Genomic DNA, 25,373 nt, shown 5'->3' with positions numbered 1-25,373 from the left:
TTCATGTTTGTAGTAAATGTAGTCATACGATCAAGACACTGCGCTCTGTGGAAATGTGATTTAGCCACTCAAAACGAACAAAGACCACTCTCTGTCTCTTTGGAGAAGTGTGTGTGTAAATGGCAGTGCCTAATAACTGCCCTCATCAGACCCTCTCTTCACTCCACACATAATCACACACTCACAAGACTGCTCGCTGTCGTCAGCCAGTGCCTGTGTTACGCAGGTTTGCACTTCAGAAAGCACTGCAACCCTCAACAGAGACATGCCCAGTCACACACAGCGCCTGTGAGCACAGCAGCGTGATTACGAATGATACTACGTACTGCATTGTAAGAGGGGATATCTCAGGTATTTTTCATGAACTTCTCTCACAGGATCCTTCGAGCTGTACTTAACACAGGTACAGAAGAGAGGTTGTGTTTAAAGGCCTGCATTCATGCTGTCAAAGATCCGCTTTGACACTCGATTACACTGAGCTAAGCTGCTGTCTGTCTAGTGTACTGTACCTACCCACCTGTTTCTGTCACAAGTGCTGTGACCAAATATTGCAAGGTCACTTTCTCTAATAAGTCATCTATTAAAACCTACAGTCCCTCCTCAACACACACTTGACACACACACAAAGATGTCATCAGCACGGTGCAGATTTTTTAATGTAAATTAGACATAATATTAATAATAACTTAATTTGATATAGCGCCTTTAAAAGTAGCATCTCAAAGCGCTTTACGTAAATAATGCAAAGTAGAATTTAGGTTACAGAAATTCAAAATATAACACAATTCAAACTATAAAAACAAACATAACAACAAGATAGAAACAAACATAAACAAACAAGAAATTATACTTATCGCATAATATACATATAATAATACAAAACAAATATAAATAAAGACAACATACATTTGTAACATAAAAGCTACCCTAAAAAAAGTAAGTTTAAAATAAGTTTTACAAATATTTAGAGATTCTGTGTTTCTTATCTCAGAGGGCAGGGAATTCCATAATTTGGGGGCCAGTAAGGAAAAAGCCCTGTTGCCCGTAGTACTTAATCGTGTTGCCGGAACAGTTAAAAGACCAGCTGCGATAGAACAGAGTTTTCATACTGGGGTGTAGGGTACTAAAAGCTCTGACAGATATTGAGGAGCTAAATCATTTAAGGCCTTATAAGTCATAAGGACAATTTTGAAATCAGTTTGAAACTTTACAGGAAGCCAGTGCTTCTAAGATAGGTGTAATGTGAACTCTTGCGCTGGTACTAGTCAATATACGGGCAGCAGAATTCTGTACCAACTGTAGTGTACTGAGGGTGGCTTTTGAGACTCCAGCCAACAATGCATTGCAATAGTCAATTTGGGGAAAAACTAAAGTTTTGATTAACTTTTCAGCACCCAAAATGTCAAGATGGAGTAATCTGGCAATATTTCTGAGATGAAAAAGCATACTTTAACTGTGTTAATAGCATGAAGATCAAATGTGAAGTTTAGCATCAAAAACCACCCCAAAATGTTTTCATTTAGTTTGAAACTGCATAACTGAGGCATCCACATTGAGGGCTAAAGGCTCAGCCTTATGTAATTGGAGAGGTGAACCATCAGCATCACTTCAGTATCATCACTCAGACCTCAGAAGTCTGCAAAATAAGGAAAATGTACATCCTAAAAAGTAAAGGGCCCAAAATTGAACCCTGGGGAACACCAGATTACACGACACCAAACTCAGATCTGCAACAACCCCACACAACAAATTGCTTGTGGTCTGAAAGATAAAACTTAAACCAGTTTAGAGCAGAGGCAGAGAACTCCAAAGACAATCTCTAAACGGGTGAGGAAAATAAAATGATCAACAGTGTCGAAAGCGGCACTGAGATCAAGAAGAATCAAAATTGATAGACAACCATTTACATTTACATTTATGCATTTGGCAAATGCTTTTATCCTATACATTTGTTTCTAAGTGTGTGCAATCCCCTGGGATCGAACCCACAACCTTGCATTGTTTACGCAATGCTCTTACCAGTGAGCTACAGGAAAGCTCCAGGAGAATAATCAGAATCATTAGTGACCTTAACCAAACCTGTTTCAGGACTGCGCATTTTAAGCAAGCCAGATTGAAGGGGCTCAAAAAGTTAATTGACAGTCAGATGAGACAACAACTGAGAAGCAACAATTTGTTCTAAAATTTAAGCAAGATAGGGTAGATTGGAGATGGAACAGAATTTTTTAGGTTCTCAAAATCACTGCTGTTAGTTTTTGGTACAGGGGTTTCAGCGGCAATTTAAAGTGCTGTTTGCACAAAACCAGTACACAGGGAGTGTAAACTTAACTCTTTCACCGCCATTGACGAGTTATCTCATCATTTTAAAAAAACGGTTCCCCCAAAGACGAGTTATTACGGCAATCAGTGTTTGCACTGTTGTACAGCTGGTGGCGCTGTTGCACACCTTTGGGAAAAAGTACAGAATCCCAGAACCTAGAACGTATATGTTTTATCGGTTTTAAATGATTGTTCTGAGTGTAATCTGGGTTTAATCTTTGACAAGAAACATTAATTATCTCAGCTGTTTAATCAAAGTGATGCATTTTTGAAGAAACCTACCCACATCTACGGAGTGATAAAAAACTAACAAATGAAGATAAAAGAATACGGTTCTTTTGTTTAAAAGCTGAGACTCTGTTCTTTCATTGAACATATTTTTCATGTTTTTCCATATATTCTTTACAGAAAGTTTACTGTGAGCCATTACATTTTGGTGAAATTGTTAAAAAACGCTGCCGTAGGCTGGACTCTTTTTTTTTAAAAGGCTGGTGGGGAATGAGTTAATTATTCAGAACATGACTGAAACAAACTAGCAGGTACAGGATCAACTATTGAGGTGCTTTCGTTTTTAAAAGCAAATTACCAAGAAACTGAGAATCTAGCTCGGAGAAATTTGTCCAGGCCACATAAGAGAATGGAATTCAGTTTAGATCCTTTGTCATCAAATGCATCAGATGGAAAAACACAACTTGAGGTAGAGTCAATAAAATCATAAGAATCAATGGGCTCAATAGATCTCCATTTACGGTAGTTAATAATACGTGAGCAAGAAGTATGTATGTCAGGAAGTTCCATGTTAAAAAGAGTAGCCCAATGGTCAGACAGTCCTAAATCTGAGATTGATAACTGTTGATCAAATGAACCATTAAAAAACACAAGGTCTAAAATCTGGCCTTGTTGTGAGTCGGACAATCCATGAGTTGGTTTAACTCAAAACAATCGAATAAAGATGTAGAGTCTCTTGTTGTTGTAGAGTCTTTTATGTCCATGTGGAAGTTAAAATCCCCCAAATTGAGAATTCTCATAAATTTGAGGACCAACACAGACATCTTTTCTGCAAAATCAGATGTGAAGTCTCTATTTTACTTGGGAGGCCTGTAGACATTAACTATAACAGTAGATAGCAAGGCAGAAACACTCAGTACAAGACATTGAAATGAGTAAATCTGAGCAACAGCCACAGGACTACGATGAACACGATGATACCCCCTCCTCTACCAGAGGATTGCAGGTGATCGCATAAACCATAACCATCGGGGGTTAGTTTATTAAAAAGAAGACCGTCGGACTCCTTATGCCAGGTTTCTGTTAAGCATCAAGGTCCAAGCTCATGAGTTCGATCCCAGGGGATTGCACATACTTAGGAAACAAATGTATAGGATAGTGCAATGTAAGTCGCTTTGGATAACAGCGTCTGCCAAATGCATAAATGTAAATATTAAGGGAGAGGTAATATACTGCTACTGTAGTGTTAAATAAAGTTTTTTTTTAGCTGTAGGGTGATTCTCTTTTATTTAAAATAATATGATCAATTCTGTTTACAGAACAACAAAAGTTACACACCGTCCTTAATTTCCATTTACCTCTGAATATTAATGTATAATTTTTACATTCCTGATTTCTTTATTTTGCAGAAAACTATGCAGTTAGCGGTCCAGACGGAAAGACAGAGTCAGTGGTCACCCTACAGGCACAGCCATCCCTGAACTCTCTCCACAGCAGCTCCGCAGGACCCAAACGCTCAGGGAACACACTGAAGAAGTGGCTGACCAGCCCCGTCCGGCGCCTCAGTCACGGCAGCAATATTAAAAAGATCCCCAGCAAACAGAAGCAGAAACGTGAAGGGCGCAAGAGCATTGACATGGGGCCGCCCGAACTACAGGATGATGCTGTGGAGGAGGTGACTCATAACTATTTGAACCATTGGACCAAATCCTTTAAATGATATAAATATTCTCTATACTCAAGCCACTATAACGTCTTTTAGGGCTTGACGAACATTTGAGTTCTCAGCCTCACCCATCGTGCTATCGTAAAGTTTTTTTCCAAGTAGATATTCATCCCACATTAAAACATTTCCACAAAACAACCTTAACAGTAGTGACTGTGGACGACATCTTTAGCGTCAGAAATGTTTCATAAGCTCTTCTTCATTCGCCATCTCTCATTTTTCACACAACCATGGCCTTAGAGAGAAAAGTGGTCCTGTTGTTCTGTGGGCTGGACTAATGCTTTATTAAAGGCTGCTGTGGCCCCAGCCGCTCAGAGGGTGATGATTTGCCTGACTCTTTTAAGCTCTCTGCCATATAATGTGTTGCTACAAAAGAGCCTCTGTGTGAACACCACCACAATGAGCCACATTACCCATGACTGCTGTATTCCAGAGAGAAGACACATTCCTTATATCAGAACTTATCGGCACTAAACTGAGAATGTGCCGTTAGAGTGATGTGGATTCGGTTTGTTTTGAGTGTTTGGGTCTTAGATCTGAGAGGGTAACACACATGTGATTATAACATTTATTGTGGATTTGCTCAACAAATTATTCTTAATGTGTCCAGAGAGTGCGTAAAGAAGAGAGAACACTGTCCAAATCAGGGATGCACAGCGGAGGAGAGGAGGAGCCGGAGGATGAGTCGCACACACCCCTGCCTCCCCCCATGGAGATCATCCAAAACTCTTCAGCTCAGGAGGAGAAGGTAGACAGACAGGGTTCTAGGGGAGGAGCTCAGATATTGTAATGTCACAGGGGTCATCAGAGATTACATACACTGTCACTCATCATGTGCTTATTACAGTCTCCACCTGCCGGCCTCACACACTCCCTAATGTCAGCATCATCCAAAAGTCATTGGGTGGAGACTTTCTCTCTTTTTGTCAACTAATTACACATTTAACCTGTTTTGCATGTGTAGTGAAACTCTTTCAATGAAACTCTTTATCTGCTTGAGCTGTGCTTTACAAGAGCGATTGTTTTGACTGACATCTCATGAAAACATGTCCAGTCATACTTCATAAACAGGGTTGGGTAGTAATGGATTAAACGTAACGGCGTTACATAATCAGGATACAAAAAACTAGTAACTGTTAACAGTATATAACAGAAAATAATGCACAAATAATGTGGAAACTGTAATTATTTAGAATTGTACTGTTTTTTTAAATACGGTGAAATACAGTTATACTTTTTACAGTTATACTTTTTACTTTTTCAAAGTAAAAAAACTGTCAAATTACAGAAAAATACTGCAAATTGACTAGAAAAATATGAAAAACGTGCCAGTTTATCGTTTTTTTTCCCAGAATTTTTATAATCTAGCTTTCGTTTTATTCAATGCATTTTATCACCGTGCCAACTCGTCTTCACCCTAAAAATGGCCTAATTCTGTTTCAGCGAAATATAATTATTTTGTTCTTTTTGGGGCATTACATGGGCATGTTCTTAACTTGCGTGCATGCTTCTCCTCGTAGCAAAGCTTGATAAATTGAGCTAAAACCTCTTGCTGGGCACTTGCCCTTCTGATCTGCCTGTGTGTTTCTCTCTCTCTCCTCCTTGCTAATGTCTCTCTTCCTGACCCGCTGTCATGTAGTCGTCTGTGCTTCTGGCTTCACGGCAGAGCTCGGCTGACGTTCCCAGCGCCGCTGAGCTTGTCAGTGCTATAGAGAAACTGGTCAAAACAAAGATGGTGAGTTAGTCATGACCCCGGCCTGTTTTCCCTCTCCTGGCTCAAGAAAGAAGATTTGATCTGATAACCCCCTGATTTTCTGCTTTTCCTCCCTTCTTTCTGTTGACCTGAGACAATCACTGTTGGAGATCTTTTGCACTAGTGTCATGTGCACCGTGACACCAGATGCTGAAACATCTCTTTTTTTCTGTGTGGGTCTCTTTATGTTTTTTTTATTACAGAGACGCTCGGGCTGTACACATGACCTTGTTAATGAAGTCCAGTCAAACCTGTTATATTCTGTGGTGGATGAAAACATGCTGATCTGTGCTGTGCAGATAATGTAATGGTGTCATAAGAGATCTCCGTCAGCTTTTTTTTTGTGTTTAAAGATTCAGTTTTCATCAAAAACAGCTATTACAACATTAACTTTTCATTACATGCAGTATTTCTTTAGTGAAACTGAATATTCAGCTGGAAATAATGAAGGACGGGTTTTAAGTTTAGCCTCCAAAAGGTTGGATCCTAGATTGGATTACGAAACCTTTTTATAGCTGGGAAAACAATTCAAAAAGTTTAGGAAAAGTTCTCCTCATTTTGTTTCTCCTACAGTTAGTTTGCTCGTGCTGTGTCATCTTTTGTATGTTTGTTTTGTGTATGTACGTCTAGCCTCTGACCAGAGTATTTCATTTTTGTTATCGCTCTAGACGTTGGATCCGGGGTCGTACCCAGGATTCAACCCAGTAAACGAAGCGGAGCAGAGCCCCACACCACCCAGAAACCCTGAGCAGGAGCAGAAAGCCAAAGCACTGCGGGGACGCATGTAAGACACACAAACGCTTATCTCTTGAGTTTGTCTAGGACGTTTTCAAAACGACTTAAGAAATATCAATATCATTGTTAAGCAGATCTGGCATCCCTATTGGTAACATGACTGTTTGGTTAGAGGCACATTATGTACAATATTTGAATTAACATATCGAAAAAACACTATCTTAGCACTATATATTTTGTTTACTTGTGCATTTACATTATCCAAAATGTTTCCAAAAATGTTTGAATCCCGAAATTGAAAATTCTCAATTGATGCTGAGTTCGAAACGACTTGGGTTTTGGATATTATGACCTAAAATATCCTATCTCAATCCGTTCCAGTCAACCACGCGTCACATTCGCATGTTGACCATGTGATGTCAGAGAACGTTGAGAGAACGTTATTTGGTAGCTGTTCAAACGTAGGCATTTGTTCATAAACAGTTTCTGGGTATATTAACGTTCATGTTCATCCATGTTGTTCTAATAGTTTAAAGTTTGTTTACGGTTCACATAAGGTTGCTAACGGCTATTCGCCATCTTGTCCGAGATGTCAAATGACATGCTTAGGTCGGTGTTGTAGGTCGGTGTTGCTACTTATCGAGGTATGACAATGCGTCATTTCCTGTCATTACCGTCATCTCCGGATTATCCTCCTTTTCGACTTTAATTTCAGAGCAGTAATCGTGAAAGAAATTTAAAAGCAGTACTGTTGAGTCGCTTTAGGCGCTGCAAAGTGTGATAAAGTGAGCAAAGCTTGATAAAGCGTCTAGAGCATGACTTTGTTGGCTTAAGTTGTAACATAATAGTTTTAAAACTTCGGCATCCATGAACATGATTTGTGAGTCCCACCAGATTGATCTCAATCCTCAGTCAAGGTTAAAAACAACAAAATACCACAGTCCTTCACAGTGTCATCAAGCTATGCCTTTATTGTTTTGCTAATGCAACCTCTAGCGGTGAATCCTACATACTGTGCCTTTAAAACGACGGTTCACGTTTTCTAGGCTTTAATCTTCTGAAGAAAGAAACATCTGAAACATAACGGTCAGGTCTCTGACAATCCACCAGATCTGGAACGATGTCTTTATTATTTTTTTTGCTTTTATGTTAATGTTGAGGTAAGAATATCATTAGTATATTTTCTTCTTGACCTTCTTTAATGGCTTTGTGTTTCAGGTTTGTGGTGAATGAATTAATTCAGACGGAAAAAGACTATGTGAAGGATTTAGGCATTGTGGTCGAGGTAAGAACAGAGAATCTCTGTCAACTATTCATCATGCAATAAGTAAATAAATATTTATTCACGAGCATGTTTTTAGTTACGCTAATCCTTCTACATGAGACAGTATTGTATGTGATGTGTTTGTTTTTGTCTGTCTGCTCTGAAAATAAAAGCCATTTGCATCCACCTCTTCATATCCTTGAACATTATCTGCCATGTCATTACTAGTTTGCATTGCTATAAGACGCCATCAGAGTTTCAGTGTTAACTTGTTATTTATGGTGCTCTTCATTATCTCTTATTTCTGCTGCGTGGATTACTTTTGCTTTTCGCTGTGTGTTTGTTTTGAGCTGGGACTCTAATACGCTTGACGTTTTTTTCTGAAGGGCTTCATGAAGAGACTAGAGGAGAAAGGAGTTCCTGATGATATGAAAGGAAAAGACAAGATTGTCTTTGGAAACATTCACCAAATCTACGACTGGCACAATGAGTGAGTTCTCGTGAAACAAAGAAACGTTTATCTCCTAAAACGAAAATGAGCGAAATTAGATTAACGCTTTAGTGCTTTTGCTTTCTGAAGTTTCTTTGTGGGTGAACTGGAGAAATGTCTTGAAGATCATGAGAAGCTGCCTGCGCTCTTCAGTAAACATGTAAGAGTGAGCGTTTGTGTGGGAATGTAAGAGTGTGTGTTTGGGTGCCAATGGATCAGTCATGAAGTGTTTGTATCCATGCAGGAGAAACGGCTTTACATGTATGTGATTTACTGCCAAAACAAACCTAAATCTGAATACATTGTTGCTGAATACGATTCATACTTTGAGGTAAGCCAGACTTTAGATCATCAGTGCATGTGTGCTTTCATCAACTCAAGATGATGTGTATCGTTTGTCGGTTCACAGGGGATTCAACAAGACGTCAACTCGAGACTGACCATCAGTGATTATCTCATTAAACCCATTCAGAGAATTACTAAATACCAACTATTAATGAAGGTAAAGTGAAAAACATATTGGTGACCCTGGATCACAAAAAAAGTAGCATGCGAACATTTTTTGTAAAAGACCAAAATACATTTACGGTTTATTAATCATATCTTATTTATGTATCTAATCTATGTAATATTTCTGTATTTCAACTTTTAAGGACTTCTTGAAGTACAGTGTAAAGGCTGGGTTAGATTGTCAGGATATAGAGGTAAATTATTCAACAGTCCTTTCACATATACAGTTCTTTCAGATTTTTGCGCAGTAACATATTGAAATTGGAGTGAATGGTGGTGTTTGTGTTTATTGTCAAAGGCTGAAACATTTGGTTTGTATTTCCAGAGGACTGATAGATTTCCTCTGTGTTTGTTGATGTGTAACAGAAAGCTGTAGATCTGATGTCCCAGGTGCCCAAGCTGTGCAACGACATGATGAATCTGGGTCGACTGCAGGGGTTTGAGGTATTCTGAAACAAATAAGTGCTTAGGTCTACTTATAATGTAAGCATAGAAAAAACAAGATTTGGAAGAATCGGCTATGGTTTAGACTCTTTTAAAGCACCAGTGAAATGTGGCTTCATAATCTTCAATTAAACAAAAATACACTTCCGGTACACATTCACAAGTGCCTGTAGATTATTTCTGATAACAATCAAAAGAAAAAGAGATGAACCGTTTATTGGCTGAACTTGTCTTTCCAATATTTTGTATTAAGGCTGCGATACCACGGTCAACCGATAGATGTCATTGTACCATACGGTTTGTTTAAACGCGACTTTACTGCATGACCCATTCAACAAATTATTTATTTAACAAATTAACACACAACGACATTCAAAAAATCGTTTATTAAATACAATTATTTTTTTATAAAGTAATAATATACATTAATATTAACATAAATAAATGAAAATAGAAATAGTTAAACACTTATATAATTAAACACTAGCCAAACAGAAACCGGAGGTTAGCTGCAGTCCTTCCGATGAAACGGTCTATACTCCCAGAACAATCTTTAGGTTAGAATCAATACTCAATATCATACAATCTGTTACCGACAAATCAATGTGATATGGAGGTTAAATAGTGAAAACGTGATAGATCCAATAGCCTGTAGGCGGCACAGCATCTTTTTTTATGTTCTGTCTTTCTGAAAAGTCTGCATCCGTTATGTTTCCAAACAAATCCACAGAAAAATAAAGTGTCTTAATCCCACCAATCCCATGTTTGTACTCATGCTATGAACTCTATATAATATGCTATTATGAAACCGATGGGACGCATAAAAAGTGTGCGTTCATTGCCTCCTTCTGATGTTTTCGTATGTTCGTATGTTGATTTCCTTCAGGGAAATTTGATCTATCAAGGGAAACTCCTGCAGCAGGAGACGTTCTTTGTGACAGAGCAGAACTCTGGCGTTCTGTCCCGCAGTAAAGAACGCAGGGTGTTCTTCTTCGAGCAGATCGTCATCTTCAGCGAGCTCTTACGGAAAGGCTCGTCCATACCAGGATATCAGTTTAAAAAGAGCATCAAGGTGAGCCTGTTCACTAGCGTCTCACTTCTTCCAATTCCATTTGAATTTGAAATGACGAAAAGACATCTCTAATCTAGGAAACATTCTTTCAGTGTTGTTGTTTTATCAGACCAATCAGATTCCTTTTTGTGTTGTCTGTTGTGGTTTATGAGGACGAACAAATTCCGGTGACACCTATTGATCATGACGCGTCTTTTATATTGTGTGTGCGCAGGTGAGCTCCCTCGGTCTGGAAGAGCATGTTGAAAACGACCCGTGTAAATTTGTGCTGTTTTGTCGCGGATCAGCCGAACGCTTCACCCTGCAGGCGGCAAACACAGACGTTAAACAGGTCTGGGTTCAGAACATTACTGAACGGCTGGACCAACAGAACAAGTTCTTGGAAGGTAAGAAACGTATAAACTCTCCTCTGGAACTGGTTCATTCAGATCAATAATGTCTTTGCGAATATCCATCCGCAGCTCTTCTGTCTCCGATCGAACATCAGAAGGAGCGGAGCGGCTCTCAGTCTTTGACCCGTAATACGTCCAGCGGTGGGCGTACGGCTCAGTCCAACAGCAGACCCGGCTCTACCGTCTCACTGGGAGCGGAGAAACCTTCTCTGTCTGGACGGAGCTCCACTCCGCTAAAGCTACCTACCTCCAACGGCAGTTCATGCCACGACCCGGACAGATACCACTCCCTCAGGGTGAGAACAACCGATTAAGCTCGAAAAGAGGTTTCTAGGCTTTTAGTATGAGTGTGTGGCTATCAATAAGCCAGAACGATGCATGAATCTGCTCAAAACATTCAATATTTTGTTTGTGTTGTGTGTTTTCGGAAGCAGCATGTCAGGGGCGGCTGTAACGGTACGTCGTCCTCAATGCTGGTTACTCAGGACTATAATGCACTGAAAGAGAACGAGATCTGTGTCATGCAGGGTGAGACGGTACAGATACTGGCCACCAATCAGCAAAACATGTACCTGGTGTACCGATCCGCCAACAGCCAATCACCGGCCGCCGAGGGCTGGGTACCGGGACACGTCCTGGGCCCGCTTACTCAAGGCCTCATAGACACTACTGCAGACTTAAACATCAAGTAAGTGTCAATCAACACTAACTGGAGCTCTGATTGGATTGTTTTTTTTGAACACCCCCATCCCATTCTGTTGGAACTAACCCGGAGCTTTCGGAGCCTTTTGCACAGGACATTTTGAGTTATTCTCGAGGTTTTCGTCTGGGCTAAACGTTTAAAAAGCGCAAAGAAAGTTTATAAAAGGACTTTAGTGATCTTACATCAGTGTGGAAACGGACACGTCTGGACACTTATTTCAGTTTTCTAACACCCTGCTTTTTTATTGTTTCTTTGGTTTTTGTCGAGTTGTTTTCTGTCGTTTCGTGACGAAACAAAAAAGAAAGAGAAAGTAAAGAGAGGTCTTGTGTCTCCGCCGGCCTGCTTGATCTGGTGGAGAACGCATACTGATGTCTACGGACGTTTTTTAATAGGTTGTGTATTTGTTTAAAATGTATTTTTGTATAGTATTTTTTGTTGTTTTATTTTGTTTCGTTTCTCCTACAGGATCTCATGTCAACCACTTACTGTAAATACTGTTGGTTTGTTTACTGTTTCTAGCACATTCCTGTAAAAAGCATTTTGCACTATTTAAGTGAACCCTTATTATTAAAAAGTCAGGTTTGTGCAATAGAAATATAGTTGCAATGTTGTAGTGTAACTATTAATTTTAATTGTATTATATTGAATATGTAAAATAAAATTTTGACATGCGCACGACTTAGTCAAATGGATCCTGTTTTATTTTATGTTTATTTATTTTATTTTTTAAGTAAAACTATTTGTAAGTAGAACTGTAGCTACAGTATGGGAATTGTGCAAAAGAGACGTACTAATAGACCACATAGGACGTCCAAAGTCTTGTTTGCAGTGTATGATGTGCCTTATTTTGATTTAAGTTCATTTTTGTTTTGGTATTGTAGTGTATAGAACACTTATTTTGTGTTTGTACTAACCTCACCAGTCCTTGTCAGTAAAGGTTTGTGTGTGACACAGTGTTTGTAAAAATGTAAGTCATATACGACTTTTTTCTTCTGCGGAACACGAAAGGAGATACAGTATGGGTAGTTGACAAATATACCGTTTGTGTCCTATAGTGTGACATACAATGGCAAAACCGATAAATCGCTCGTATTCTATAATTTATGTATACATGTGAATATATATAGTATAAAATAATATATTATTAATAGTAAATAGTTCTACATTTTTGCAGTCACACGATAGGACACATTTACAGTTTGTTTGTCAACTACCCATATAATTACTACCCAAGACTTTTCTCATATCTTTTTTTTGTTCCATAGAGGAAAGAAAGTCATGTACAGGTTTTAAACGACATGAGAGTGAATAAAATATCTTGATTTTACTTTAACTGTGCAAATTACACACAAACCATGTGTCCGCTGTGGTGTAAGAACTAAAAAGATGAATCAATGCCTGATAACTTTTTTCTTTTCATAATTTGCAATCCAAATATATTTCCCATACTTTAAAACTTAAATGCTAAAAATTGCATTGACCATTTACAGTAAAGCAGAGATATGAATGTTATTGCATTAAATCACAAATTATCAAACCATTTGACTTAACCAACGATAACTATTTTGACTGTTTCTTTTTGTGCACCCTGACCCTTAAGAACCCTTCTCCTCAATAACTTTCATTTGCTTCTCCTCACTGTTCCAATGGCACAGATATTTGTTGGTTTGACCGGTTGATGTTTTAACACAACAGGAAGTCTCTCTCGTGGAACACGCTTCGCGCTCGTAAGCGTGCTGAGAAGGACAGTGCACCTTTCAAAAGTGATGTTAAACTTGAGAATGGACTGCGTAAACCAAAGGAAATTCTCAGCAGCAAGGTCACTGTGAAAGTGAGTAGGAGGGTGAGGGTGGTGTGTGAGTGCTGCACCCTCACCTGTGTGACATGTGCGACTCACTTCACATGGGTTTGTCCAATGACAGCATGACACGAGAGTCACACAACGTTTCTGCTTCCATTTTAATATAAGTTTGAACGTTTTTGTTAAACATGTTTACTGTGAGTTTAATTGTATAATCCACTATTACTGAACATGGGAGTACAAAAGCATGACTGTGTGTGATTAGTATACAAAAATTCTGTTTTTATCGTTTGTTGTTGTTTTAATGTTTAATTATTTTATTTTATTACTGAATTAAACGTATTTTGAACAACCCTTGAAGTCAACATGACACTGCATTTACAGCCCAATATACTGAAATCAAAAGTATGTTTGAGGAAACAGAATACTGAATGAGAAAAACTGCATTAATCTGATTGAAATTCGTAACGAAGTGGCTTTACGATCTTATTTGTATGTTTTAGTTCGATTTGCTTTTGCAAGGGGAGGGGCTTCACTATTGCATTTTTGTAATAATCAAACGTTTTTGTATGATTCACAATCATACGTAAATTAGTTACAAAATCCTTTGGATTAGATCACGGACAGGTGTCCACAAGAGTGGAGAGATTGTAAAATTAAAGGGTTTGGTAATGTAAATAGGATTATTTTTTATTTCATGTTGACTTTAAGATAATAAACCAGACTTGATTTTGTCTTGTTGTGGATTAGAAACTCGATTTAAGCGTTTAGTTCTGTATTTTTTGTATGTAATATACTGACCTGGATTTCCGTCAAACCAAAAACTCGGTCCTGCTGTAATTTTGTGCTGTGAGGTGTTTAATGTCTCTCTTTCACCCTGAAACACAGGAGTCCCGCAGCTCAGATGAGTCCGACTGTGAGGGTGAACTGGACCCTAAAACTAGCATGGAGGTAGAGACACTGTGCTTAATGCATGCTGCCCTGTAGTCTCCCGTGAATAAATGAATTTGGTTCTACGTAAGGAAGGTTTTTAAAACAAATACAAAAATCTGCACACCTTTAAAATGAGCAAGGTTGTTTTCATTTGACATGTACGGTAGGGTACAAACTATTTCGTGTTAAATTGATTGTGCGTGTTGACGAGAGTAGCCCTAGTATGCTTCCCATACCGCATACTACACTGTTAAACACAGCTATGGGATTTAATACATTTTTGTGTAATTTTTTTACACTGTTTTTTAATAATTTTGCAAAAATTAACACCAAAAATTAAGTAAAATTGTTAGTACAATTTTGGGAAACTTTACAATTAAAGACTTGACACAACAAAATTAAGTACAATTTATCTGCACATTAATCCCATTGTGTTTTTACAATATACACGTACGTGCCGATTGCCAAAAAAACTCAGACATATGACTCAGTTTGACATACTGCGTGCAGTTCATGTCCGCCGTCTTTTAGCCCAATAAAAGGAATAGGATCCCATTCCGAAACAAATTTGTGCACTGGAGGAGTGTATCAAGCACAGAAATACTACGTCATGAGTCCAACTCGTTTTTTAACAAGTTAAACATGTTAAGCATGAGAAGCCAGCACGTTTAGCAGTTTAAAGAAGTCAGAATGCATGTAATAGCATGTTATCCGATCTTTAATATCTAGAATTACATTTTTAATCCATCACAGGCGTTCAGGTCAATCGCATGCAGCAGGCCATCCAGATATTGTGTATGAATGTAGAACATGTGTGTACACACTATACATTCCTGCAAAAATACTATCAGTCTTATCGCAGTGTGTCATTATGATAGGAGCTTTGGAAAAAATCTCATGTGGAATCAGCCTCTGCTGGCTTGTGCTTAAACACAATTTGTGTCACAAAACACATTGCTTACCTTAATTTCGCGCTGTTTTAGATGTCAGTTAATGTTTAGAGATGCACCTGTAACGCTCCTCTTTTTTTGTTACAGTTGTTGAACCCTAATTTCATCCAAGAGGGTAAGTCTGAGTCAAAGATGTTGTGGCTCTTCAAACTGAATTTAGGAACTGCATTTTTACTCTGTAAATGCGTGGTCTCTTTTCTGTAATAAAGTGGCTCCAGAGTTTCTGACGCCTCTTGCCGACGTCACGTGTGCTTTGGGAGAAACGGTGGTTCTGTGCTGTAAAGTTTGCGCTCGACCCAAACCCACCATCACACTGAAAGGACCGGATCAGAGCCTGCTGGTTAACAATAACAGATTCACCATTAATATCAGGTACAGTACAGATTCACAGAGCTATAGAGCAGAATGTGTTTTATTCACAATGCCTCTCTTGTTTTTAAGAACACATTTCAGTTCCTCATTTGTTTTGTGGGAAAATTGTTGCCCTTGTGAATTTACACAACTCCATGTAGTTTGTTTCATTTTTCAAGGAGTTTCCATTCAGCTTGAAGTCACATCTAAACTATACTGCAGTAGCTGAATGAACCTTTTCTTATCCCTTTTGTATTTTTATTTGAGTATGCTGTTATAATTAAATCATTTAATTTCAAGTGGTATTATGAAAAATGAATGTATGAAATATGCTCATCCCCCTTCTCTCTCCGCAGGGAAACAGGTGATATAGTGTTGAAGATCTGCAATCTCATGCCGCAGGATACAGGCATCTACACCTGTGTCGCTGTCAATGAGCACGGCACGGCCTCCTCTTCGGCGTCTATCAAAGTTCAAGGTCAAAGGAGACAATGATGAGATAATTCATCTGATCTTCACTCATTCCGTCACTTACACATGTTCTGTGGTGCAGGTATCCCAGCAGCCCCTGCTCGGCCTGTGGCACAGGAATCCAGCAGCACTTCTGTGATTGTCCACTGGCTCCCTCCAGCCAGCTCAGGAAACTCCTCCATCTCCAGCTACACTGTGGAATACAGGCAGGAAGGTAAATTCCCAGCAGTCCCAGTTCATCAACCCCTATGAGAAACCCTTATGTTTTTTTTAAACGAAAAAATGTGGAGAAGACGTACTTAACCTACAAAACAAGAATCCTGTGTGTGTAAGCAGATTCCCTGGTGTGGCAGCAGTCGGTGGTCTCCACCACGGACGTGTGTGTGAAGATCGAGAATCTGATTCCTGGCGGTCACTACCAGTTCAGGGTCAGTGCCAGTAACCCATGGGGCATCAGTCCATCCAGCGAGCCCTCAAACATGGTGACATTACCCAGCATAGGTATATACACCACTTAGATTAAAGGGGTCATATGATACGGCTAAAACAAATATAAAAACGCTGTATTTTCCACATACCGTGCATGGTTGGATCACCTCTTTGCCCCGCCTCTCTGAAACTGTAAAAATTTAGGTGTGCTATGATTGGCCAGTTAACTAGTGCTCCATAGGACCCCTGTAAATATAGTGTGAAATAAAACCCTGATGTCACGGTTATTCGTTTGACGAAATCTTTTCCTCTATGAAGCCTCGACACATGACGGCACCGGAATCCATTGGAAAGACAACTTTGAAGCGGCATTCACAGAACTTAGTGAAATTGGACGGTAAACATGGCGTTCAAAATGCTTAACACCGTCTTTAACAGACAGGGAGATTCTTTAATGTGTCTCTTGTCTGTTGCAGGGGTCGTTTCTCTGTGGTGAGAAAGTGTTTGAGTAAGACCATTAAAAAGGAAGTGGCTGTGAAGTTTGTCAATAAGAAGATGCAGAAGAAAGACCAGGTGGCCCATGAGGCCGACATCCTGCATCATGTTCAACATCCTCAGCTAGTGGCGCTAATTGACACCTATGAATCACCCACAGCCTACATGCTGGTTCTTGAGCTGTGAGTAAACCCATTTAGAAAACAAATCTGTACTCTACTGCACGGTCCAGCAGTCACACCTCTTCTGTTTTAGGACGGTTTCATGTTATTTATGTTGTAATATCGCTGAAAAGTTAATTATCTAGTAAATATTGATTACACGGATTGGAGTTGCATTGAAGTTGTTGATGCATACATAATGTGTAGTTTATCAATCTAGAAAGTTCAAATAGCAAACTTTGTTTATTTGATAATTCGTATAGGTTCTTTTAAGTCACCATGAAACGGAAGTAGCGATTGTCTCGATTTCCATATCTTGACGTACATCCGAGTGAAACGGCTTCTGAAATGAGAAAAACGTAGGGCGTAAGTTGCACAGATAAGTAACTTATATAAAACGCAACAATATTCCAAAAAAAACAAGATTTTTCTATTTTAATTTCATGCCGTCTTTAATAAAATACTAACCTTATTTCTGAAGCTTTGTCAATTTTGACCCCGTTCAAATCTTTTGCGTTTCACACTTTATTACTCTTGGAAAAGGTTCGTTTTTTTTTGCGTGAGTGAGGTGAAAAACATCTTCACATGCTCGGACCCGTCAAACAGTGGGTGTCAATGATCTCTTTGTGCGAATTTCACACTTGAGTTTCAAAAATTGCTTCATTTGCCTCTCTTTCGTGAGTTTGCATTGACTTTGTATTTAATTTACTCGGGCAAATCGTTTAATTCGCGTTTGGTGTGAACCCAGCAATAGAATATGGTCATGCGCTTAATAGGTACCAATAAACAGCCAATATGCTAATGATATGCATAATAGGCACAAAGACAATAGCATATATTAGAATCCATTATAATTTAATTTTGCTCAAACTGGATGTGGCGCAGCGTGGCGCAATGCGACAATCCCATTACAACAAAGTGTAATAAGCAACTAGCTATAAGTGATAGCTATAATTTTTTCTACATAGTTAATATCTGTCTACCGTTTTTAGTTTTTCAGCATCATTTTACAGACTTTTTTAGCAATAAAGAACAAGTGAATATTTGAAAGGCTGAATTGAGTGGTTTGTATTTGTTTAGTGTTGAGGATGGCCGTCTGCTGGATTATCTGGTGGCTCATGATGAGCTGATGGAGGAGAAGGTGGCGTTCTTCATTAAAGACACACTGGAAGCTCTACAACACCTGCACACCTGCAGAGTCGCTCACCTGGACCTCAAGGTGAAACATTATATGTATTGCAACACCCTATAAACTAGAGTAATGCTGAAGTGTGCAAGATATCAATTCTTTCCTGTTTCTTAGCCTGAAAACCTGTTGGTGGACCTCCATGTGCCGTTGCCCTGTGTGAAGCTGACAGATCTGGGTGATGCTATACAGGTCTCCAGTCACCGTTACGTGCATCTCCTCCTGGGGAACCCTGAGTTTGCCGCCCCCGAGCTCATCCAGGGTGCCCCGGTCTCGCTGTCCACGGATGTTTGGAGCGTAGGGGTGCTGGCCTACGTCATGCTCAGCGGTGTGTCCCCGTTTCTGGACGAGAGTCTGGAGGAGACCTGCGTCAACATCTGCAGGCTGGACTTCTGCTTTCCGGAGGAGTACTTCTGTGGGGTCAGCCAGGCCGCCAAAGACTTCATCGTGTCCACGCTGAACCAGGACCCCAGGAAAAGGCCGAGCTCGGCCACGTGCCTGCAGCACCCCTGGGTCAGCGCTCACAGTGGGGATTACTCCAAAACACCACTGGACACCGTCAGACTGGCTGCGTTTATAGACAGACGCAAACAGCTGCATGACGTCAGACCTGTGACGAATGTTAAAGGACTCGTAAGCAGCTCCATGGGTAACACCTTATGAGAACGAACGTGGGATGAAGGAGAGGATTACAGCAAATTCGAGCAGTGCTTTAAAGACAAACTGTTTCTAACAGAAGGGAAGTCTGAACTGGAAGTTGTTATTTATTGAGGTAAATAATATATGGAATGGGAGATTGAGAAACTACTGTACATGTACACTGTAATTGTGGGAGTTACATAGCTAGAAATAGTGACAACAATCAATCTTATAGTTTAAATTTAGGATGATGTGTTGAAGAACCCGTCGCTCTGTGATATACCAGATTCAGATGTGTTGTCAGTCACTAAGGAATTCTGTGATATTTTACTCACTACTGAACTTATCTTACATCATTTTCCCTGTAGAACACAAAAAGAGATATTTTGAAAATGGTGAACGGGCATGCACCAAATGAAGACAGAATTTTTATTTTGGGGTACACTTATCTTAAATAAACTGGGGTCAGTAAACGGTTCAGGTAGAAGTTGTGTTTTATGAGACATCTTTACATGCAGCAGATCTATTTTCGCAAATTCATGGAGATAAATGACAGTGTAAAATATACATGTACAAACATACCCGCATGTTGAAAAACCCTAAACATTCCCATGATGATATTTCAGCTTTCAGGTGTCATGAATATCTGGAATGTCTTCGAAAAGAAAGTTTGAACTATACCATGAATGTTTTGACTGTATGTTTCTTTTCATTTGTCTGCCAATTCTTTTCTGTTTAAGTCATTAAACTGCACTTATTTATACCAAATCCCACTCAATGTCCAGGAAGAAACCCCAAAGCCTTAAATTCCCTTTTTGATGTATTATTATTTGTAACGCATTTATGTATTGTAGGAATGTCCAGGCATTTCATGTGCATTAAATCAGAGGTTTACATCTGACTGTTTGACAGTATAGTTCTGCATTGTTGTACAGTATATGTGCAGTCAGAAGTGTTAAATGTCAAGCTGAATGTTTTGCAGAAGTCGTCTGTCAGCTTTAACATCATCACATTCATCAAAACTTTTAGATGACAATGAGACCAAATCAGTAAATATATGCTTTAATTGGTGTTACTGTAAAAAACTACCGTCTGTAATACGACAAAACATCTCAGTGAAAGGTTACACAGCAGTGTAGAATAAAGACATGCAGCATGACACTCGGCATCGGGACAATCGCCCAATGCATAATGTAACCTTGTCACAAACAGCTGTGACATCGTTTCTATCTTGTTGAACTTTGTCAGCAGCCGCTGTACAATGCTTCTACTGTTTTGCATTACCACTGTATGGTCATCTGAATTTCACATAAAAACCAACAATAACATCACAGTGTGATTTGAATTGCCTTTTAACAGCAAATAATTCAGAGCAGCAATGAAATGAAACCGAGCGTCCCATAGACTCTGATGTTTCCTTCAGAACCAGTAAGCCTCCAAAAACAGGAGTTCTCTGAAGAATCTATACAGATCTGCTCTCTCCATCTCTACAGTACTCCATGCATATCGTATATCCCTGCAATAGGATTGTATAGACGCCTGTGTGTACAATTTGCTAAAAAGGAAACGTTGTTTTTCTTGATATGGGCTGTTTGTTTGTTACTGAATGTTTAATAAACAGTGCTTTGTTTTTAGACATAACATGTGGAGGTGGTTATATTTAGCCACAAGGATTAAAGTAGCTCAAAAGCAGTGGACAGAAAATGAAACGCAAGATAAACGTGAAGCTGAAAATGTCTTCATTGACAGAGAACGTGCTCATTGACATTTTGAAGTTTTACATTTAGTTGTCACTCCATCCAGGGTGTATCCTGCCTTGATGCCCGATGACTCCTGAGATAGGCACAGGCTCCCCGTGACCCGAGGTAGTTCGGATAAGCGGTAGAAAATGGATGGATGGATGGACATTTAGTTGTGCATCAGCAGATCTTTTAGTAACTGATTATGCTCATAACAGACAGATCGCATCCAAAACCTGCTGACCATAGATATGTTATTGTTGTGTTTTTGGACACATAATTTAATTTAATATTTATAAGCATATTTGGTACTTTTTGGATGCAATATTAGTTATTAATATACTATTTGGAATACTTTTTATTTTTTAATTTAAAATGTACTATTAATAATAAAACGTCCACATCCGAAAGTTGAATAAATAAGCTTTCTATTGACGTATGAGTTGTTATAACATGACAATATCTGGCGGAGATACAACCGTTCAAAACTGCCAAAAAATTTAAATATTGAGAAAATTGCCTTTGAAGTTGTTAATAAGAGGCAATTGTGGCAGGCCATTCAATCACAAAAATAAAGTTTTAATATATTTACGATAGGAAATTTACTAAATATCTTCATTGAATATCATCTTTACTTAATATCCTAATGATTTTTGGCATAAAAGAAAAATAGATCATTTTTACCCATGCAATGTATTTTTGGCTTTACTAAAAATGTTGCCGTGCTACTTAAGACTGGTTTTGTGATCCAGGGTCACATATTTACATATATTACTTTATTATCAGCCATATAAGTCACTAAAACAATATTTAAAAGTATTGGTCAAATTTAGGGTCTGTAAATGAATGCTTATTTCATCACGTGTTTTAATCTCAAACTGTTATAAGTGAGTAAGCTACTGTTTTAATTGATAAAAACGTATTAAAACATTGTTTTAATGTTACTAAATTCTATCAAAGTTGATAAATCTTTACGTCAGTTCTACATCTTACCCAGCCGCCTGCCCTGCACAACCCATAAAATGAATCAAGCTAGAAACATCGCGAGAGAAACAGTTAGCACAGTAAATACATGTACAAAACCTCGCGAGAGCAACATTAAACTTGCCACACTCACGCTCGCTGACTAAAAAAGCCAAATCCGTATTTCAGGTTGTTTTTATCTAATAAATAAGATACATATTAAAAGCATAAACTTTCAAAAGTATGTTCATTAAAAGAAACAGTATTCTCTGAACAAACAGAAGTCTGACCCAGTAGTATCCCTGTGAAGTGGCGAGTGTTGAGGTCTAAGCCCCGCCCATTTCAGCACCTCTGTTTCACCCTATCCGCTTATTCTATTTCCACAGTGTCACAACATCTCGCGAGAAGCACCGTGAAGACAGCAACAAGACAACCAAAATAAAGTGAGCACAACAAACCCGGAGAACATGATGGCGGCGTCGCTGCTACGCCGGGACAAGAAATCCACCGCCGCCCATCTGAAGGCTGACCTCAAGCGGACTGACAACAGCTCAGGGCTGCGCCAGCTGCAGGAGCTTCTGGATAGCGTGCTAAATCCGGAGCGGGGCTCCGAGCCGGAGGCGCTAGAGTGGTGTAAATGGCTTCTGGCCGGAGGAGAAGGGTTCGACGAGTTCTGCCGGAACGTCCGATCCTACGATAACGCCACTCTTTGCGGGCTGGTGTGGACCGCGAACTTCGTGGCTTACCGATGCCGGACGTGCGGCATCTCGCCGTGCATGTCACTGTGCGCGGAGTGTTTCAATAACGGCGATCATACGGGCCACGATTTCAACATGTTCCGGAGTCAGGCTGGTGGGGCCTGCGACTGCGGAGACGGGAACGTGATGAGAGAGAGCGGGTCAGTATCTAGTCTGACGGGAGATCGGACTGTCTTGATAGGGACTGACAACACGCCTATTCGACTACCGTACCTGCTTACATGTCGGTTTGGGCGTTGTAGCACAGCCGTGTATTGAAGCGTAGTAGTCAACTGTCAACCTAGATATAGTTTTGGGGGCTTTAATAGCAGATGTACTTTCGGAGGTGCTTACATTTCGGGCTACTATAGACAGTTTTTAACCTAAATAAATGATCTGCGCTGACTACGGAGAGACATTGTTGTTACCCCTTTTATAAAAACCTTAGTAACAGGGTTTAACGCATAAGGGTCTAAAGTCTAGTGACGTCATTTTTTTGACATCTTCTTTGGTGGTATTCCTTAACGTTAAGCATTATTGAGACATTAAAGGCCTAAAGTCTATTAAGTTCTTCTGCGTGACTGTTTTGGGCATTATGGCATGGTGCTTTTAGAAACAGGATCATCTAAACAATGTAGTCTCCATACCAAGTGAACCGTCTACCTCTGATTTAGGGCATTTTTTATTATATTATGTGCCGTCTGAGGTGATGGGATTTTGTGCTTTCATATACTGTAAATGTGACAGTGGGGTGTGTTCTAATCGGCTGCATTTTGTGTTGTGTTGTCCTAAACCTAACCTAGTGAGCTGACAACCCGGACATTGTCATTACCCATCACATTTTGGACAGATCCCCACCCAGCTGTGCTTTTAAGGCTTTATAGACTCGAAACCTATTAAGGCGTCTGTCTACCTTGGCCATTTCTGGCATTGCGGCACAGGTGCTTTTCAGGTCAGGAGCATTTGAGCATCGTAGTCCAAAAGAGTATCATTACTGAAGATCACTGAAGGACGATAATAAAATTGTATGATTTGAAATACAAAGTCGTCAACATATAAAGCCATAGGTGTGCTCTGAGTCAGCCATGTTTTTTGGGCCTTGCATTCATAATCATCAGCAGCCGAACTTTTGGACATAATATGCCCATCTACATGTATTCTAGATATATCCAGCATGGTTGGTTCACTATATTAATATAAAAAATGAATATATTCCAGATGTTTTAAACATGGTACTCCTTTGTGTAAATGCTGAGTGTAGACCACCTAATGGGTGTTGAGACACCGCTGTGCACTGCAGACGGCCTGTCAGGGGGGTTAATGGTGTGGAGTGTGCTGTGGCACCTGATCACTGCCTTACTGAGAGTGACACAGTCTGGGTTATTTTTAACTCACCCACAGGGTCAGTGACAGGTCTCCTCTTTTCTTCGGACACTACAGACACACGAAAGGGCCTTCACTGCAATATTTATGTTGCTATATAGGTGACTAAAAAAATCAGATGGCGTCTATAAAGGCTGTCTAGATATGACTAGTAGACATATGTGTGTACAGATAATCAGACATATTCTAGACAGATACATATTAATTGAAACAGGTTGAATTTAGTTCTGCTGTGCTGGAGTGAGTGTATTTGTCAGTTCATGTTGATGTGGATTCGATTGTGAACAGGTTTAGTGATAGCTGGTAGATCCCGATCTCTTATTTGGTGTTATTTACAGGAAGGGGGGAAATCTTTGCCATTAAAAATGTGTTCTAGTAATTCCCAACCTGTACATATTTTCCTATGTTTAAAACATTTGACCATGAATACGTGTAATGTTGGAATAGAAAATTCCATGAAACATGCTTTCAGATTAGTTTTTTTACCAGTTCGAACACTGTTTATTCTACCGAAGTTTGGATCAGATTCTATTTAAACAAGTTTATAACTCCCTCATTCTCAGTTAAATTAATTATCAGCATAATCATCAACAATATATCATCATATGTGCATATACTGTATTTAAGATGACTTTATACGCCTCTGCATCAGACGCACATGCCTGGCACAAAGGTAACTTCAGGTCTGTGTTTGTTTATTGGTCTGGCCAGTGGTCAATAAAACAACTATTTCTATTTCATTGAGTCCGGATACTTTGTCGCATTTAAGTTTAGCCAAGTAACGGTTCTTTTACTGGTAACTCAAAATAATACTGGCTAGTAGACATACTTTTAACTATTTTAATTACTAATGTAATTTACTTCTTATTTCTTTTGCTTGTTATCAGAAATAATCTATAGGAATTATCCTTTGCGGATGTGTACCGGAAGTTACGTTTGGGCCACGAAAGCGTGCTTGCGCACAATGTGCAGTAAAGTTTAAGTTGTTGCTTTGAAACTGGCGTCTATATGAGTAGTTGTCATCGTGTGTTCTATGGTGTGACTGTTTATAAAAGATAATTTTGGATTATCAATTTTTATTTACGCGATGGTCATCATTACATGTTTCTGTTCGGCACTTATCGTTATAACCTGAGTAATGCATGTTTGCAATTGTAAATTTGTTTTATTTTACCAGCTGCTTTATATACTCCCAGCTTGCACTAACAAAAACTGTACCAAAGTTTATTAGGTTTATAATGTGCATATTCTGTGTGACTGTAGGTTTTGTAGTAGACATCGGTTAAAAACTGGTGAGAATGTACAGTTGGTTCCGCGAGATCTCCTGCTCATGTCTGAGATGGTCCTGCCGCGGTTTATTATCACTATCATTCAGTACCTGAGGGATGGATACACTGAACCAGGTGAGGACATGTTTACAGCACCTGTGTTTCCCATTGAAGCTGTTTTTATGGGACGAATCAAATTTGGTTCATTCCATAATGTTGTCGGCAGGAGGG

The 25,373-nt window shown here is 39.3% G+C and overlaps 2 protein-coding genes across 6 annotated transcripts in view; both read left to right on the top strand.

The window, feature by feature from the left end:
- Positions 1 to 20,218, top strand: part of kalrna (kalirin RhoGEF kinase a) — a 127,616-nt gene extending 107,398 nt beyond the window's left edge. For 2 of the 4 annotated variants that reach the window (XM_056755742.1, XM_056755741.1), the window contains exons 35-60: positions 3,957 to 4,222; positions 4,884 to 5,021; positions 5,913 to 6,008; positions 6,695 to 6,810; positions 7,980 to 8,046; positions 8,412 to 8,515; positions 8,606 to 8,675; positions 8,760 to 8,846; positions 8,925 to 9,017; positions 9,169 to 9,219; positions 9,392 to 9,469; positions 10,356 to 10,541; positions 10,756 to 10,927; positions 11,003 to 11,229; positions 11,368 to 11,621; positions 13,332 to 13,467; positions 14,326 to 14,388; positions 15,408 to 15,435; positions 15,530 to 15,692; positions 16,028 to 16,149; positions 16,225 to 16,356; positions 16,479 to 16,643; positions 16,890 to 16,968; positions 17,048 to 17,248; positions 18,308 to 18,446; positions 18,531 to 20,218. In XM_056755742.1, the coding sequence (XP_056611720.1) occupies positions 3,957 to 4,222; positions 4,884 to 5,021; positions 5,913 to 6,008; positions 6,695 to 6,810; positions 7,980 to 8,046; positions 8,412 to 8,515; positions 8,606 to 8,675; positions 8,760 to 8,846; positions 8,925 to 9,017; positions 9,169 to 9,219; positions 9,392 to 9,469; positions 10,356 to 10,541; positions 10,756 to 10,927; positions 11,003 to 11,229; positions 11,368 to 11,621; positions 13,332 to 13,467; positions 14,326 to 14,388; positions 15,408 to 15,435; positions 15,530 to 15,692; positions 16,028 to 16,149; positions 16,225 to 16,356; positions 16,479 to 16,643; positions 16,890 to 16,968; positions 17,048 to 17,248; positions 18,308 to 18,446; positions 18,531 to 19,076 (3,779 nt within the window). In that variant the 3' untranslated portion in view covers positions 19,077 to 20,218. The remainder of the gene's footprint in view (positions 1 to 3,956; positions 4,223 to 4,883; positions 5,022 to 5,912; positions 6,009 to 6,694; positions 6,811 to 7,979; positions 8,047 to 8,411; positions 8,516 to 8,605; positions 8,676 to 8,759; positions 8,847 to 8,924; positions 9,018 to 9,168; positions 9,220 to 9,391; positions 9,470 to 10,355; positions 10,542 to 10,755; positions 10,928 to 11,002; positions 11,230 to 11,367; positions 11,622 to 13,331; positions 13,468 to 14,325; positions 14,389 to 15,407; positions 15,436 to 15,529; positions 15,693 to 16,027; positions 16,150 to 16,224; positions 16,357 to 16,478; positions 16,644 to 16,889; positions 16,969 to 17,047; positions 17,249 to 18,307; positions 18,447 to 18,530) is intronic. The other 2 variants (XM_056755745.1, XM_056755743.1) reach the window with 1 other exon arrangement.
- Positions 20,219 to 22,163: 1,945 nt separating this feature from the next.
- ubr3 (ubiquitin protein ligase E3 component n-recognin 3) overlaps positions 22,164 to 25,373 on the top strand; it is a 44,611-nt gene continuing 41,401 nt past the window's right edge. For both annotated transcript variants that reach the window (XM_056754672.1, XM_056754671.1), the window contains exons 1-2: positions 22,164 to 22,652; positions 25,138 to 25,277. In XM_056754672.1, coding sequence (XP_056610650.1) covers positions 22,222 to 22,652; positions 25,138 to 25,277 — 571 coding nt within the window. In that variant the 5' untranslated portion in view covers positions 22,164 to 22,221. The remainder of the gene's footprint in view (positions 22,653 to 25,137; positions 25,278 to 25,373) is intronic.

This window comes from Triplophysa dalaica, chromosome 8, assembly GCF_015846415.1.
Source record: "Triplophysa dalaica isolate WHDGS20190420 chromosome 8, ASM1584641v1, whole genome shotgun sequence".
NCBI classification, from domain to species: Eukaryota; Metazoa; Chordata; class Actinopteri; order Cypriniformes; family Nemacheilidae; genus Triplophysa; species Triplophysa dalaica.
The sequence above is the reverse complement of the archived record's forward strand: the minus strand, read 5'-3'. Positions and strand labels throughout refer to the sequence as shown.